The sequence below is a fragment of the Selaginella moellendorffii genome, unplaced genomic scaffold (assembly GCF_000143415.4).
Source record: "Selaginella moellendorffii unplaced genomic scaffold, v1.0 SELMOscaffold_36, whole genome shotgun sequence".
NCBI lineage: Eukaryota > Viridiplantae > Streptophyta > Lycopodiopsida > Selaginellales > Selaginellaceae > Selaginella > Selaginella moellendorffii.
In genome coordinates, this window is record NW_003314297.1 from 831,921 (window position 1) to 846,018 (window position 14,098).

A 14,098-nucleotide genomic window follows, 5' to 3' on the forward strand; every position below is an offset into this window, starting at 1 on the left:
TTCTCTCTGTACAGATTACTGGCTCCAAGTCTTTAGGTGTGAAAGAACTTGCTTGAAGAGACTGAGATCTACACTCCCAAATAAATAACTCAGCAAAACCAAGAACAAAAACTCCAAGAACACAAGAATATCATGCTTCATCAAAGTCGCATAGTCTCAAAGCCTTCAACCGAAGCTTAAATCGTCCGGGTGCCGCACAAGCTAGCTCGATGTTGCTGTGTTTCTCCAGTCCATAATTCACGACATCACTCGAGACATGTTTGGTTGCCTGGTCAGAAAGTTCTCGAGGAAGACTGAGGCTAAAACCACCAAAAATCTCGACGACTGTCACCTGTGGTTTTGATCTTGATGCAAACTCTTCTCTCCACGCCACCAATCTTCCGCTGCTTACAATCCTCCTCACTTGCTCCTCATCGAAGCCAAAGTGGCGGTACCACGAAAGCACCAGCGCTTGGGACGCAGGATTGAGCACTGCCAGCGGCGGCGACCACGGCAAAAATCCTTGCTTCTCCGTGTCTAGCGGCTCGATCTCTGGATTGAAGCGTCTCATCGCCGCCAGACCCAAGCTATAGATGCTCTCACTGTTGGTTTGCCTGTGCCGGTACGTGCTCGACTCCAAATCCCACTGCAAGACCGTGAGAGCCTCCACCAGGCTCACATCTCGCTCCTTGGAGGCCTCGATGCACCACAAGATCATCCCCAGCACACGGACAAGGCTGTTGTCTCTTCGCACCTGGAAGATCCCACACGGATACGCAGTTCCAGCCCCTGTGAACTGGAACTCTCCCTGTAAACTGGCAAGAAGTTCCTCTCCTCTCCTGGAGCGCACACCGAGCAAGCCATGTCGTCCACCATGATGGTTTGCTCCATGTCCACCTCGATCGCCGTGGGAGATCCCACTGTGAATCCGTCCACCCGGTAGAGATGGTTCTGCGAGAAGACACTGCAATCCTTGAGGCCTCCTGCTGTGCATGCTGGGAAAATGTCGGCCAGGAGGCTTGCAACGAGCAGCGGGTTTCGCGATTCCGGGCCGAAGCTGAAGAAGCTGACGCTCATACCTGGGATTTGGCTGAGCGCGAGTAGAAACTCGCGGCATCCATGCAGCGGCGCGTAGGAATCGCCACCGGCAGAGTGTTTGCCGCCGCGATCGAGGCGAACAAGCGTCCGGTCGAGGTCCAAGAGCACCTGCATGCTCAAGAACCCTAGAATTTTTATTATTTTAGGATGTTAGACGGCGAGGGTATTGGATGAGAAGCAAAGAGCTTTGGGCAAGCCTATGCCCAACATAAGAGAGAGACGAAAGGAGAAATGTCAAAAGAAGCTTCTCATCGCTCACCAGACTTCTGGAGAAAAGACCCCTCGTTCCTTTTCATCCAAATCCATTCTCACTCTTCCGCTGGCTGGGGAGTTACACATCGAGCAATATTCTTCAAAATACTCACTCATTATTTTTTTCTTGCCTTTGTCCTTTGAAAAGACCTTTTGAACTGTAGCCTCTCCAATCACCAATCTGCTAGTTTATATTGATCTCAACATGGAATAGATTTAGAGATTCTCATCCTGTAAACATTTTTTCACTGTAGCTAAATAGAAGTTAGATCTAAGTAGGGCAAATCATAGTAAAGCTTGAGAAATAGAGTGTTAAGGGTACATGTTTTAGGGTTTGGAACAGTTCCCTCAATTGTGAAAAGACAGAAGACTATGTATTGTCTATGTTCTTCTAATGCCAACTTTAGTTACAACCCATTTAGTTGCCATGTAAATGATATCAACAATTTAAAATTTGAAGTTTAAAGGAACAAAATAATTGTCTAATGTTGCTGTTTATGAATTAAGTTGAGTGTGGTCTGAATGTTTTTTATTTTCTAGAGAAAGGAAAATCAAATTATTGAGGCAAAGAGAAATGCAAGTGAATGAAAACTAAAGCCTTATTTCAAATCCTAATTAACACCTAATATATGAAGAATTTGGTGAACAAAAATTTAATGAAGAATTGAATTTAAATTAGTGAATAAAAAATTAGATATCGTAGCCGTACACTTGGCCCTCACAATATGTGTTTAGAGTTTCTCATAAATTCTCTTATAGTATTTTGAAGTTTTTCCAAGATTAAAACACTTTTTTCATTTTAAAATAATAATCACTATTTTCTATTTTACTTTTGCCTTTGGTTTTCTTCAAGATAATTTTTTTGTCTTCATCCAATTAGTCAGCTTTTTTGTCTCTATTCTCCATTAAGTCAACTATAATTCTAATAAATCCATTATAATATGCTTTCTGACATTTAGTTTTTGAAAAAGTACTTATTCATTTTTTTAATCTTATCTTACCTCAATGTTACAATTAAAAAAATTAGAAATAGAGATACACACATATATTTTTTATTTCCACTTATCTTAGCTCAATGTTACAATAAAAAATTAGAAATAGAGATACACACATATATTTATTTCTTCCAGCAATTTAATTTTTTTCTAAGCTATTATCAAAATTAGGGAAAATTTTGACAACAAATAAATTCACTTGTACTTGGGGAGTATTTTTGAAAAATCCCCTAATATCTTAATTTGAATATATTAAATTTTTTATCCACTTTTGATTTTTTTTTATCTTTACTACTTATACTATTTTCTTAGCAAGTGGGATTACTGCTCAATCTAAATTGTGGAAGAGAGAAATAAATCAAAAATAAAGTTTCAAAAGATAAAAAGCTTTAACAAGAAAGCAAAAAGAAAGAGCCCCAACTACCAATTAAAAGGGTTAAACTAATGGTTAAGAGAGTGAGATAAACTATTAAAAAACCTATTGAACTTGGTTGTGACAATGGGATAAATTACAATAAAATTTATCAAGAAAGTAGGTTAAATTTTTGAGAATTTGATTGTGAACTAAATCCTTCATGAAAGAATGGTATAAAATCTTGGTGCATTAGATGAGGGTAACAAAAAGAAACTTTCACAATAGCTATATTCAATAAAGATTTTTAAACATCAAATAGATTTAGAGAGGGAGGAATAAATAACAATTTTTTTTCATTTTTAAATTTTTTTTCTCTATTTCTTGGCACTAGTGACTACTTAGTAAATATTGTTTACTTATATAGCAATTTTTATTATATAACAATTGGTTAAAAAAGACATTAAATTTGAAGGTGTAGGATTGAGCAACTTGAGACATCAAGATGTATGAAACCAAAATAATGACATTGAACACTTCTATCCTCCTATCACAAATCTCCAGTACATGGCCTGTTTGTTTTCAGGAACTTGGCCTTAGATGAAGGAGAAAACACATACATCCCCAATGCAATTCCATTGTATAGAAAGATATACTTCAACAAGCCAATTGTAAATTTCCTAGCTCAAGCACTAGGCCTTCTATTGTTACTACCTTTTCTCAAGTTAGGTGCCAATTTTCTAATGGAGTGAACTTTGCATTTCCTAGGGTAGGCATATTAAATGAAACAAATGCCCTTCAAGCATGTATCCATCTTCTATAGTTGGTTTTGATTCTTTTTAACATCAGAAATGATAACAAAAAGGAGAAGGGTTTGGAATAGCTTTTTGAGGAATTCTATGGCTTTGTTTAGCATGATCAAAGTTACTCAACAATATCAGCACAAAGTGGGAACACCAATTTAATTTTATATAAATCATTACTTCTGTGGTGTAGTGCACCTTATCTCTTTCCCCTTGAGCTATTTTATCCTCATTTATCCCCCAAGGTTCCAAGCCCTTAGTGGCTATTTTATCCTCATTTATCCCCCAAAATTCCAAGCCCTTAGTAGCTATTTTATCCTCATTTATCCCCCAAGGTTCCAAGCCTTTAGTGGCTATCCAAATCTCATGCCAAGGGGAACCAACACCTCCATTTCCGCACTCAATCTACCAATCCTTCCATTGTGTAGATTAGCTAGTTTCGTCCATGGATACTCCACACAAGAGGAAGGACGTACACATGGATGTCCAATACATACGATTTCAATTAAAGGGTAGGTGTATTGGATTTCAATTTAGGGGTAGGAATATACCTTTTTCAAGGGTATATTATATTTTTAAATAGCCACTAATCAATGGGAATTGAACCTGTGCCACTTACTCCGATACCAACTATAACGCACCTTATCTCTCTCCCCTTAAGCCAACTGGAAAAGGGGCAATTACTTGATGAGAGAGCCCTTAGTGACTATTTTATCCCCATTTATCCCCCAAGGTTCCAAGGATCCATGGTAACAGTATATCCAAATCTCATCCCATGATCACATGCGCTACATGTGGAATCATACAAAATTGTTTTAGAATTTTGTTGTGAAAGTCACAATGATTGTTATGACTTGAATTACTTTTTTTTAATAATATTTTAGTGGATTACAAAAGCCATTAAAAGGTTTATAGAGTGGATTTCCGCTATGTTATCTATTTCTTCTTTTCTCTTGCTTTAGACTGTTATTTCGGAAGTAACATGAGTATTTTTATTAATAGTGACAGTGATCTCCACATTCCTGAATGGGTAATAAGGACTAAGCATGTAATATGGAGATTGTGGTAGTGAAACAAAATTAACATTCTCACATTTCTGTATGCTAGGATTACTTATAGATTTTTTGTCTTCCTTACTTCTTATCTCTGTAAACCCTAAAGGATGAATGAGTGAATCAATGTTTCAAATTATTTATATATTTTTGGTCAATTGTTGAAATGTTAAAATTTTAAAATGTACAATAGAAATTTTAGGTTCATTAGAACTTCAATATTCCCATTTTATTTGGGACCAATAAAGCCCAAAAATTTCTATGGGTTCAGACGAACTTCTAATTCTAGAAACAATATTTTATTGTATAAATTGCATTAGAAGATTCAAAAAATAGAAATTTCTCTGAACCATTGATACTTAAATTCATAAATTTCAAGTTCACCAAAGAATAACATTTTTCTAACTTAATATATCCTTATAAAACTTATGGTTGACTATGTTGACTAATATTGACTTAAGTTAAATTGAGCTCAACTCGTGAGCTCAACTCAACTTTGGACCATTCCTGTAACAATGGAAGGCCTAATGCTTGAGCCAGGAAATCTGCAATTGGTTTATTGAAGTATGTCTTTCCATACAATGGAACTGCATTAGGGATGTATGTGTTTTCTCCTCCATCTAAAATTGAGTTCCTGAAAACAAACAGGCCTTGTATTGGAGATTTGTGATAAGAGGATGGAAGTGTTTAGTGTCATTATTTTGGTTTCATGCATCTTGATGTCTCAAGTTGCTCAATCCTACACCTTCAAACTAACTTCTTGGTTTGTGATAGTTGTTGGACGACGTTGACAATGATGGGCATTGCTACACTTGTCTTTTCAAGGGGCTATTTATGCATGATGCACAAACAAATAGTTATCACATCTATTTCTCAAACCAGACCTTGGATTCACAGAAGAAGAGATCTTAAGGTGATTGTATCACAAGAGTTTGTGTTTCTCTGTATGGAATGGCTAGGTATAGAATTTATTTATACTAATAAAGATAAAAATGTTTTTAGATTGTGAGTGCATGGAATATGGAAAAAGAATACAAAAAATGTGCATATTAATTAACCCAAAGACCCTAGCTTATATACAATAGCAAGTGGTCAAGATTGAAGCCAATTTGATAACTACCAAAATCTCACTATGCTAATATTAATATATGGCATTGTAACTATACACTTGGACCTCACATCACTCCCTCTTCTCAAAATAATGGAAGATCATCAAAGTTCTCTCATGGATGGGCTAAGATCTGGAGGAACATCAGAAGAAGGTATTGGTAGAACTGTAAGTGGTGCTAATTATTCCTGATCTCTTTATACAAAGCATTTTAGCTACTGTATATGCATAATTTCTAGAGGATCGACTTGGTAGATGTCATGTTGAACCTTATAAATTTGTAATCTAACTTGTTGCAACACTTGATATAAACCTTTCCACTAAGCAAAGAGCCTTTTAGATAAACCCCATACCATAATATTGGGAAAACAAACTAACACCAAATCATTCACTTTGTATTCCGTAAGTGGGAGTTGTAGTGTTGTTGTTATCCCATTTATATACGGCCCAGGTGTTTTGCAAACTCTGCTCAAACAAGTTGTCAAATACTATGTAAGCTCCTGAGTTTGGACTTCCCGGGAGGTCACCCAGCCCAGTACTATTCAAACCCAAGGACGCTTAACCCCAACTATCCCAAGACCCTTAACCGATGGCCCTTTCCCTCTATATTTGAACCCCTATGGATCATCTCTCAAGTCGTTCCCTTTGGTTGCTTACATACTAATCCCACAATTTAGTATCGGTAACCCACAATAATTGCAAAAGTACACCCAACTTTATTGGTAATATTAGATCATAACCACATAAAAGTTTATGGTGAAGCACTAATAGAACTCTACACCCTTATAACATATGCATACCAAAGAGATGGAAAATAACTATCCCAATCCAAATGCTGAAAGTTCACATACTTCATATACTTTTTGAAGATTTAAATGAGCCATTCTACCAAACCATTTGACTGTGAATAATAAACACTTGTGAAAGAACTAAAACGTCAAATCACGTCTTGATTTTCATGGTCAAATGGAAGAAATACTAATTGGAGGTGGCCACTTTCAGCTCTTACACGCTCAAAGCCTTGAAGTTACTTTTGTGCATGGGCTGACAGCTTGTCTATATTATAATCACTGAACCATAGCAGGAAAAGTGAGAGACACTTACGTACTTTCCTTGACTTGGGCTTCAGAAAAGCTTTCCAGCTTCTTGACATTGCCAAGAGGATTGAAGAGCTCATAGACATCTGCAATGTTCTTTCAATGAAAGAGAAGAAAACTTGAAACAGTAGACCAGATGCTGTAGCTTACAGTGAGATTCTCTCGTCTAGAGCGATACTGCAAGGCAATTATTTGCTCCAGCTTGTCACAAAGCAGCAGAAAATCATCCCGATGCGCTGAAAAGGCAAGGGCTCTTATAAACCAAAACGCTATGCAATCTAGTACCCTGACCGATAATAGAAGAACAGAGCTTGGAGATGAGCTCCTTCTTGGGAATCTCGATCACAATCTCCCGCTTGAGGCGGATGCTGTGGTCCTCCACTTGCAATTCGATCTCTGCCCTGTCCCTGTGACAAGAAGCACAATCAGGGGCGGGCGAGAAAGATGAAAGAATCAAACATACGCAGTGTACTTACATTGCTTTGGCAAGAATAGAGGGATGGCGCCCCTGCCCAGCTGCATTTTGTTTGCAGCAGCGCCATCGCTTTGCTTGCTGCCTACTCGTGAATCTCCTCCTTGCGGATCAGGGAAGAAAATAAAAAATATTAGGGCTCTACATTTGAATAATCGAGGGCGTGAGGATTAGGGCATGCGAGGTGGGCCCGTTAAGGGTAACTAGCTGTTTCTCGAATATGCATACTTCTATTATTAATACCCTTACCCTAACCCTAACCCTTCTAACCCTTAAGCATGACGTGACGGTCAATGTCCGCTGCGCAAAATTCAGAGTTGGTTGGCTTCGCAAGTTGGAGATATTCTCTGGACATAATGCGAGTGCTCAAAGAGCTTCTTGTCTTCAAGCTCCACTTAAGCCAAAATTTTCTCCTTGCACTCAAGTAAAACAGGTAACGACAAGTTTCGCACGCGCAACGTAGTCTTCGAATAAATCACAGCCAGGGGACTCTGTTCCTCGTCTCCATTGATAGCAGGAACTCAGTCCGAATGGGCAAGGCGATTTGCGTGACTGGAGCTGGTGGTTTCATTGCTTCGTGGATTGTTCGTGATCTTCTTAACAAGGGCTTTTCAGTTCCTGGCACTGTCCGCGATCCAGGTTCTGGTTTGTTATCTTTGTCCCAGATCTAGTGATGGTGGCTTTCAGATGACAACGCCAAGTGTGGACATCTTAAGCAACTGGATGGAAGCGAGAGACTAAAACTACATAAGGCTGATGTGCTCGACTATGACTCAATCGCTGACGCGATTCGGGACTGTGAAGTTGTGTTCCATACTGCTTGCCCTGTAACCGCATCGACTGAGAATCCAGAGGTAGTCTCCTATTTCATTTCTTTTCTCTGGATAAGGCTGACTGGGTAATTGAGTCCCAGGATGTTTTGGTGCCAGCAATCACCGGCACTCGCAACGTGTTGAAGGCCTGCGCACAGGAGAGGGTCAAACGGGTCATTGTCACGTCGTCCGCGGCTGCGGTGATGTTCGATCCAAATCGGCCTGCGGAAAGAATTGTCGACGAGAGCTGCTGGTCTGATACTGACTACTGTACAAAGCTCAAGGTAAACTTATCCTCATCCTCGACAAAGTTACTGTGTTGTACTCACTGAAACTCTTGTTTCAAGCAATGGTATCTTTTAGCCAAGACGGAGTCTGAGAAGCTAGCGTGGAGTCTCTCCAAGGAGTACGGCCTTGACCTCATCACGATCTGCCCCTCGTACGTGTTTGGCCCGATGCTCCAGCCAACGCTGAATTCCAGCAGTGCGGTCTTGAAGGCTCTCGTGGATGGTTTGTGCTTTAAAAATGCTTCAGAAGCCTGATCGATGTGTCTTGTTTCCCCAGGTCATGAAAGCAGCTACCGCGATTCCTCCATTCCGGTTGTGGACGTGAGGGACGTCTCGAAAGCTCACATTCTGGCCATGGACAAGGAGGAGGCCTCGGGCCGCTATCTCTGCGTGGAAAGGGTTGTGTCCAACAGCGAGATTATCAAGATTCTCAGGGCCAAGTTCCCGCAGCTTTCATATCCAAAAGAGTAAGCGTCTCTAGTTCCTTTCTTCCGATATCTATAAAGCTAGAAACTCTAGGTGCGTTGCTGAGACGAGCGTTTGGAACCAATCGGGAATCCGTCCCGACAATCTGGGAAGAGAGAAGCTCTTGGGGCTAATCACTGAGTTTGACATACCATTGGAACGGATGCTGTTTGACACTGTTTCCGACATGCTAAACAAGGGACTGTTAAGAGCCATCTGATTTACCGGAGAGATTAGAAACATCGGGTCTACCATCTCCCATATAAGGACTTCAATTTGTGTCCTGGAAAATGAAACAAGTTCCTGTTTGTGTTTATTCTCTCTCTACAGATTACTGGCTCCAAGTCTTTAGGTGTGAAAGAACTTGCTTGAAGAGACTGAGATCTACACTCCCAAATAAAGAACCCACCAAAACCAAGAACAAAAACTCCAAGAGCACAAGAATATCATGCTTCATCAAAGTCGCATAGTCTCAAAGCCTTCAACCGAAGCTTAAATCGTCCGGGTGCCGCACAAGCTAGCTCGATGTTGCTGTGTTTCTCCAGTCCATAATTCACGATATCACTCGAGACACGTTTGGTTGCCTGGTCAGAAAGTTCTCGAGGAAGACTGAGGCTAAAACCACCAAAAATCTCGAAGACTGTCACCTGTGGTTTCGATCTTGATGCAAACTCTTCTCTCCACGCCACCAATCTTCCGCTGCTCACAACCCTCCTCACTTGCTCCTCATCGAAGCCAAAGTGGCGGTACCACGAAAGCACCAGCGCTTGGGACGCAGGATTGAGCACTGCCAGCGGCGGCGACCACGGCAAAAATCCTTGCTTCTCCGTGTCTAGCAGCTCGATCTCTGGATTGAAGCGTCTCATCGCCGCCAGACCCAAGCTATAGATGCTCTCGCTGTTGGTTTTGTTGTGATGTAAAAAGGGATGGACATAACACTCATGAGCTCGACATGACTCAAGGGACATGACTCATGACCACGTGGACATGCCACGTCAGCTGATCGAGACTGACATCTCGACACTCCCACTCTGGCTCGATCAGCTGAGAGGATGGACTACCCATCCCACTCAGCCGAAACAGATGGAGAGCAGACTCCCAGTGCAGCGCGATGGCGTTCAAAGGAGTCTCGAGCCAAAGCCTTCGTGAGTATATCAGCCACCATTGCCTCGGTGGGGCAATATTCCAGCAACAACTTTCCATTTTGGACTTGTTCCCGCACGTAGTGGAAACGAATCTCGATGTGTTTCGTCCGAGAATGGAATCCCAGCTTCAGCACAAAACGTCTCGAATTCGCCAGAGACGAATTCTCCTCCACGATCGCAGCGGAGCACACGAACTAAACAGCCGTGTAGATTTTCTGCCAAAGCCTTGTATTGGCTAAAACAGGAGAACACTTCTGATTTATGAGCCAGCAGGTACACGATCAGGTACCGCGTGTAATCATCCAGGAAGGTGACTACGTAACGTTTGCCTCCCAAAGATTCAACCATAATCGAACAAACGTCCGAGTGTACCAACTCAAGAACAGAACTTGCTCGAGAATGAGAAATCTGTGGAAAAGGAAAAACGTAGTGTTTTCCACCAACACAAGCTTCGCAGAAGGGCAGCGCGCTCCCAGGCGCCCCAGGAACATCCACCTTTTTTAGCTGTTGCTCGTTCACGTGACCAAGGCGCTGGTGCCAGGTTGCAAGTGTCGGTGGAACCCGAGCCATCAGCGCCACAGGTGGAAGGATCACGTGAGCATCCAGGCGGTAGAGCGTATCAACTGGAACTCCAAAAGCGACCTTGTCTCCAGTCTCGGCATCCAGCACGAACGCTCCCTGTGCTGTGAACAGAGTATCGAAGCCTACTTGAGCAGCAGTTCCAATCGACAGCAGCGTGTGTGTAAGTCCCGGAACATAAGATACAGGATAGATCTCCCGGATTTCTCCAGAAGAGAGCTGAACCCTGATTGTTCCTTTGCCTAGTACGTCGTGAGCAGAGGAGTCACCGAGTCCCACGGCGTCACTCTCACACGGTTCTTGGTAGTCAAAAAACAAGGAAGCCATGGGCGTCATATGGAATGACGCTCCAGAATCCAGCCACAGCTCTGGTCCGAGCACGGGCTGGTGGCTGCTGCTTGCAGAGCGAGCCATCAAGAGCTTACGAGGAGTCCCAGAGCCCTTGTCTTTGTTTCCTTTGTCTTTGTTCTTGGCAGCTTTAACACGATCAGCTTTCTTCTTCTTGCAATCCCTCGCCAAGTGTCCAGGTTTGTGGCAATAGTGACAAATGCCACGAAAACCAGTGTCGTTCGGCTGAGCTTGAGAGGACGAGGATGATCCTCCCGCAGCGCCAGCATAAAGCAAGGAAGATTTGGCAGAGGGCATCGCTTCTTTCTTCCCCTTCATCTTGCGTTCTTCTTCAAGTAGGGCACCCACGACTTGATCAAAGTTCATGGCCATGTGAGATAGAACAGATGCGAGCGTGCTAAACGCAGGCGTGACGGTTGCAAGCAGCAACGCCCTGGCGCGATCATCCGTGACAGGAGACCCAGCACCAGTCAATTCAGCCATTAGCCCTCGAATCCGTCCCACGTACACAGCAATGGTTTCACCCGTTTCCATGTGAAGCGCCAAGAATTGTTGATTCAGCAACATGGAAGAATTGGCGGCTTGGGCCACGAAGATCGTGCAAAGCGACGTCCAGATTTCAGCAGCGGTCTTGGTGAGATCAATCAGTGGCAAGAATTCATCGCTCAATCCCAAGCCAATGACGGTGATGGCTTGCTGATTGCGAAAATCCCAATCTGATTGTAGCGTCTGCTCAGCGGGACGAGGCTCAGTCCCATCAACGATGTTCCACGCTCGTTTCGCAGAGAGGATCAGCCTGATTCGTGTCGCCCATGTGAAGAAATTCGTGCCACTGAATTTCTCCACCTTCTCTGTGGAAGCCACGAGAACTTGAGCAGCAACCGGTGGCGGCGGCGGCGGCAGCAGCGGCGGTGGTGGTGGGGGCGGCGGAGGTGGTGGTGGGGTTGAAGCGGCCATGACAGCAACGTCAAATCAACCAACCAGGATCGTCCCCGAAATCCGATACCATGTTGTGGTGTAAAAAGGGATGGACATAACACTCATGAGCTCGTTCATTGTGTTCCGACTCTTTTTACACGACTCAAGGGACATGACTCATGACCACGTGGACATGCCACGTCAGCTGATCGAGACTGACATCTCGACAGCCGGTACGTGCTCGGCTCCAAATCCCACTGCAAGACCGTGAGAGCCTCCACCAGGCTCACATCTCGCTCCTTGGAGGCCTCGATGCACCACAAGATCATCCCCAGCACACGGACAAGGCTGTTGTCTCTTCGCACCTGGAAGATCCCACACGGATACGCAGCTCCAGCCCCTGTGAACTGGAACTCTCCACTGTAAACTGGCAAGAAGTTCCTCTCCTCTCCTGGAGCGCACACCGAGCAAGCCATGTCGTCCACCATGATGGTTTGCTCCATGTTCACCTCGATCGCCATGGGGAGATCCCGGAGTCTTGAGCACTGTGAATCCGTCCACCCGGTAGAGATGGTTCTGCGAGAAGACACTGCAATCCTTGAGGCCTCCTGCTGTGCATGCTGGGAAAATGTCGGCCAGGAGGCTTGCAACGAGCAGCGAGTTTCGCGATTCCAGGACGAAGCTGAAGAAGCTGACGCTCATACCTGGGATTTGGCTGAGCGTGAGTAGAAACTCGCGGCATCCATGCAGCGGCGCGTAGGAATCGCCACCGGCAGAGTGTTTGCCGCCGCGATCGAGGCGAACAAGCGTCCGGTCGAGGTCCAAGAGCCTCAATAACCCTAGAATTTTTATTATTTTAGGATGTTAGACGGCGAGGGTATTGGATGAGAAGCAAAGAGCTTTGGGCAAGCCTATGCCCAACATAAGAGAGAGACGAAAGGAGAAATGGCAAAAGAAGCTTCTCATCGCCCACCAGACTTCTGGAGAAAAGACCCCTCGTTCCAAATCCATTCTCACTCTTCCACTGGCTGGAGTTACACACTGAGCAATATTCTTCAAAATACCCACTCATTATTTTTTTCTTGCCTTTGTCCTTTGAAAAGACCTTTTGAACTGTAGCCTCTCCGATCACCAATCTGCTAGTTTATATTGATCTCAACATGGAATAGATTTAGAGATTCTCATCCTGTAAACATTTTTTCACTGTAGCTAAATAGAAGTTAGAAGGGCAAATCATAGTAAAGCTTGAGAAATAGAGTGTTAAGGGTACATGTTTTAGGGTTTGGAACAGCTCCCTCAATTGTGAAAAGACAGAAGACTATGTATTGTCTACGTTCTTCTAATGCCAACTTTAGTTACAACCCATTTAGTTGCCATGTAAATGATATCAACAATTTAAAATTTGAAGTTTAAAGGAACAAAATAATTGTCTAATGTTGCTGTTTATGAATTAAGTTGAGTGTGGTCTGAATGTTTTTTATTTTCTAGAGAAAGGAAAATCAAATTATTGAGGCAAAGAGAAATGCAAGTGAATGAAAACTAAAGCCTTATTTCAAATCCTAATTAACACCTAATATATGAATAATTTGGTGAACAAAAATTTAATGAAGAATTTGTGAGTGCATGGAATATGGAACAGGAATACAGAAATGTGCATATCAATTAGCCCAAAAACCCTAGCTTATATACAGGAGCGAGTTGTCCGGATTGAAACTAATCCGACGGCTACCAAAATCCCACTACGCTAATATTAGTATATGGCATCGTAGCCATACACTTGGCCCTCACATCATCCCCTCCTTTCGGAATAATGGAAGGCCGTCAGGGTTCTCTTGTAGACAGGCCGGGATCTGGAGGAATGTCAGGAGGAGCATCGGCAGATCTGTAGACGGTATTAACTGCTCCTGATCCCTTTGTATGAAGTGTTTTAACCACTGCACATGAGCGGATTCTTTCGGATAATGGTCCTGCATTTATAGTTAAGGTATTTCATGTTTTGACATCTCGGTTGGGGATACGCCACACTTTTACGAGTGCTTATCATCCACAATCAGACGGTCTGGTGGAACGGCTCGTTCAGACATTCAAAGGGATGATTGCGAAGTATGTGAACTTTCAGCATTCGGATTGGGATGGTTATTTGCCGTCTCTTCGGTATGCCTATGTCACAGGGGTGCAGAGTTCTGTTGGTGCTTCACCATATAAACTTTTATATGGTCATGATCCAATATTACCAACAGAGCTGGGTTTACCTTTGCGATTGCCACGAGCTCCTGATACTAGGTCATGGGATCAATATTTGACAAGCATTCTTCCACTTGTCCGAGCAGAGTCTG

The 14,098-nt window shown here is 43.0% G+C and overlaps 2 protein-coding genes across 5 annotated transcripts; one reads left to right on the forward strand and one right to left on the reverse strand.

Annotated features, from left to right (window-relative positions):
• Positions 1 to 6,650: 6,650 nt before the first annotated feature.
• On the reverse strand, positions 6,651 to 7,328 carry LOC112349180. 3 transcript variants are annotated; one of them, XM_024683089.1, is made up of 4 exons: positions 7,213 to 7,328; positions 7,028 to 7,143; positions 6,887 to 6,972; positions 6,651 to 6,822 (listed from the first exon to the last, which is right to left on the reverse strand). In XM_024683089.1, coding segments are annotated over exons 1-4 (360 nt in total). In that variant the 5' UTR covers positions 7,215 to 7,328; the 3' UTR covers positions 6,651 to 6,666. The 3 variants fall into 3 exon arrangements, with proteins under 3 accessions (XP_024538857.1, XP_024538856.1, XP_024538858.1); XM_024683088.1 differs by having other exon boundaries at positions 7,022 to 7,143; XM_024683090.1 differs by having other exon boundaries at positions 6,651 to 6,832; positions 7,022 to 7,143.
• A 341-nt stretch (positions 7,329 to 7,669) lies between these two features.
• On the forward strand, positions 7,670 to 9,088 carry LOC9658152 (cinnamoyl-CoA reductase 1). Of its 2 annotated transcripts, none has more exons than XM_024683081.1 (6): positions 7,670 to 7,847; positions 7,896 to 8,062; positions 8,122 to 8,304; positions 8,368 to 8,530; positions 8,585 to 8,774; positions 8,818 to 9,088. In XM_024683081.1, exons 1-6 carry the CDS (start codon positions 7,739 to 7,741, stop codon positions 8,990 to 8,992), a joined length of 987 nt encoding a protein of 328 aa, XP_024538849.1. In that variant the 5' UTR covers positions 7,670 to 7,738; the 3' UTR covers positions 8,993 to 9,088. The 2 variants fall into 2 exon arrangements, with proteins under 2 accessions (XP_024538849.1, XP_024538850.1); XM_024683082.1 differs by having other exon boundaries at positions 8,827 to 9,088.
• Positions 9,089 to 14,098: the final 5,010 nt, after the last annotated feature.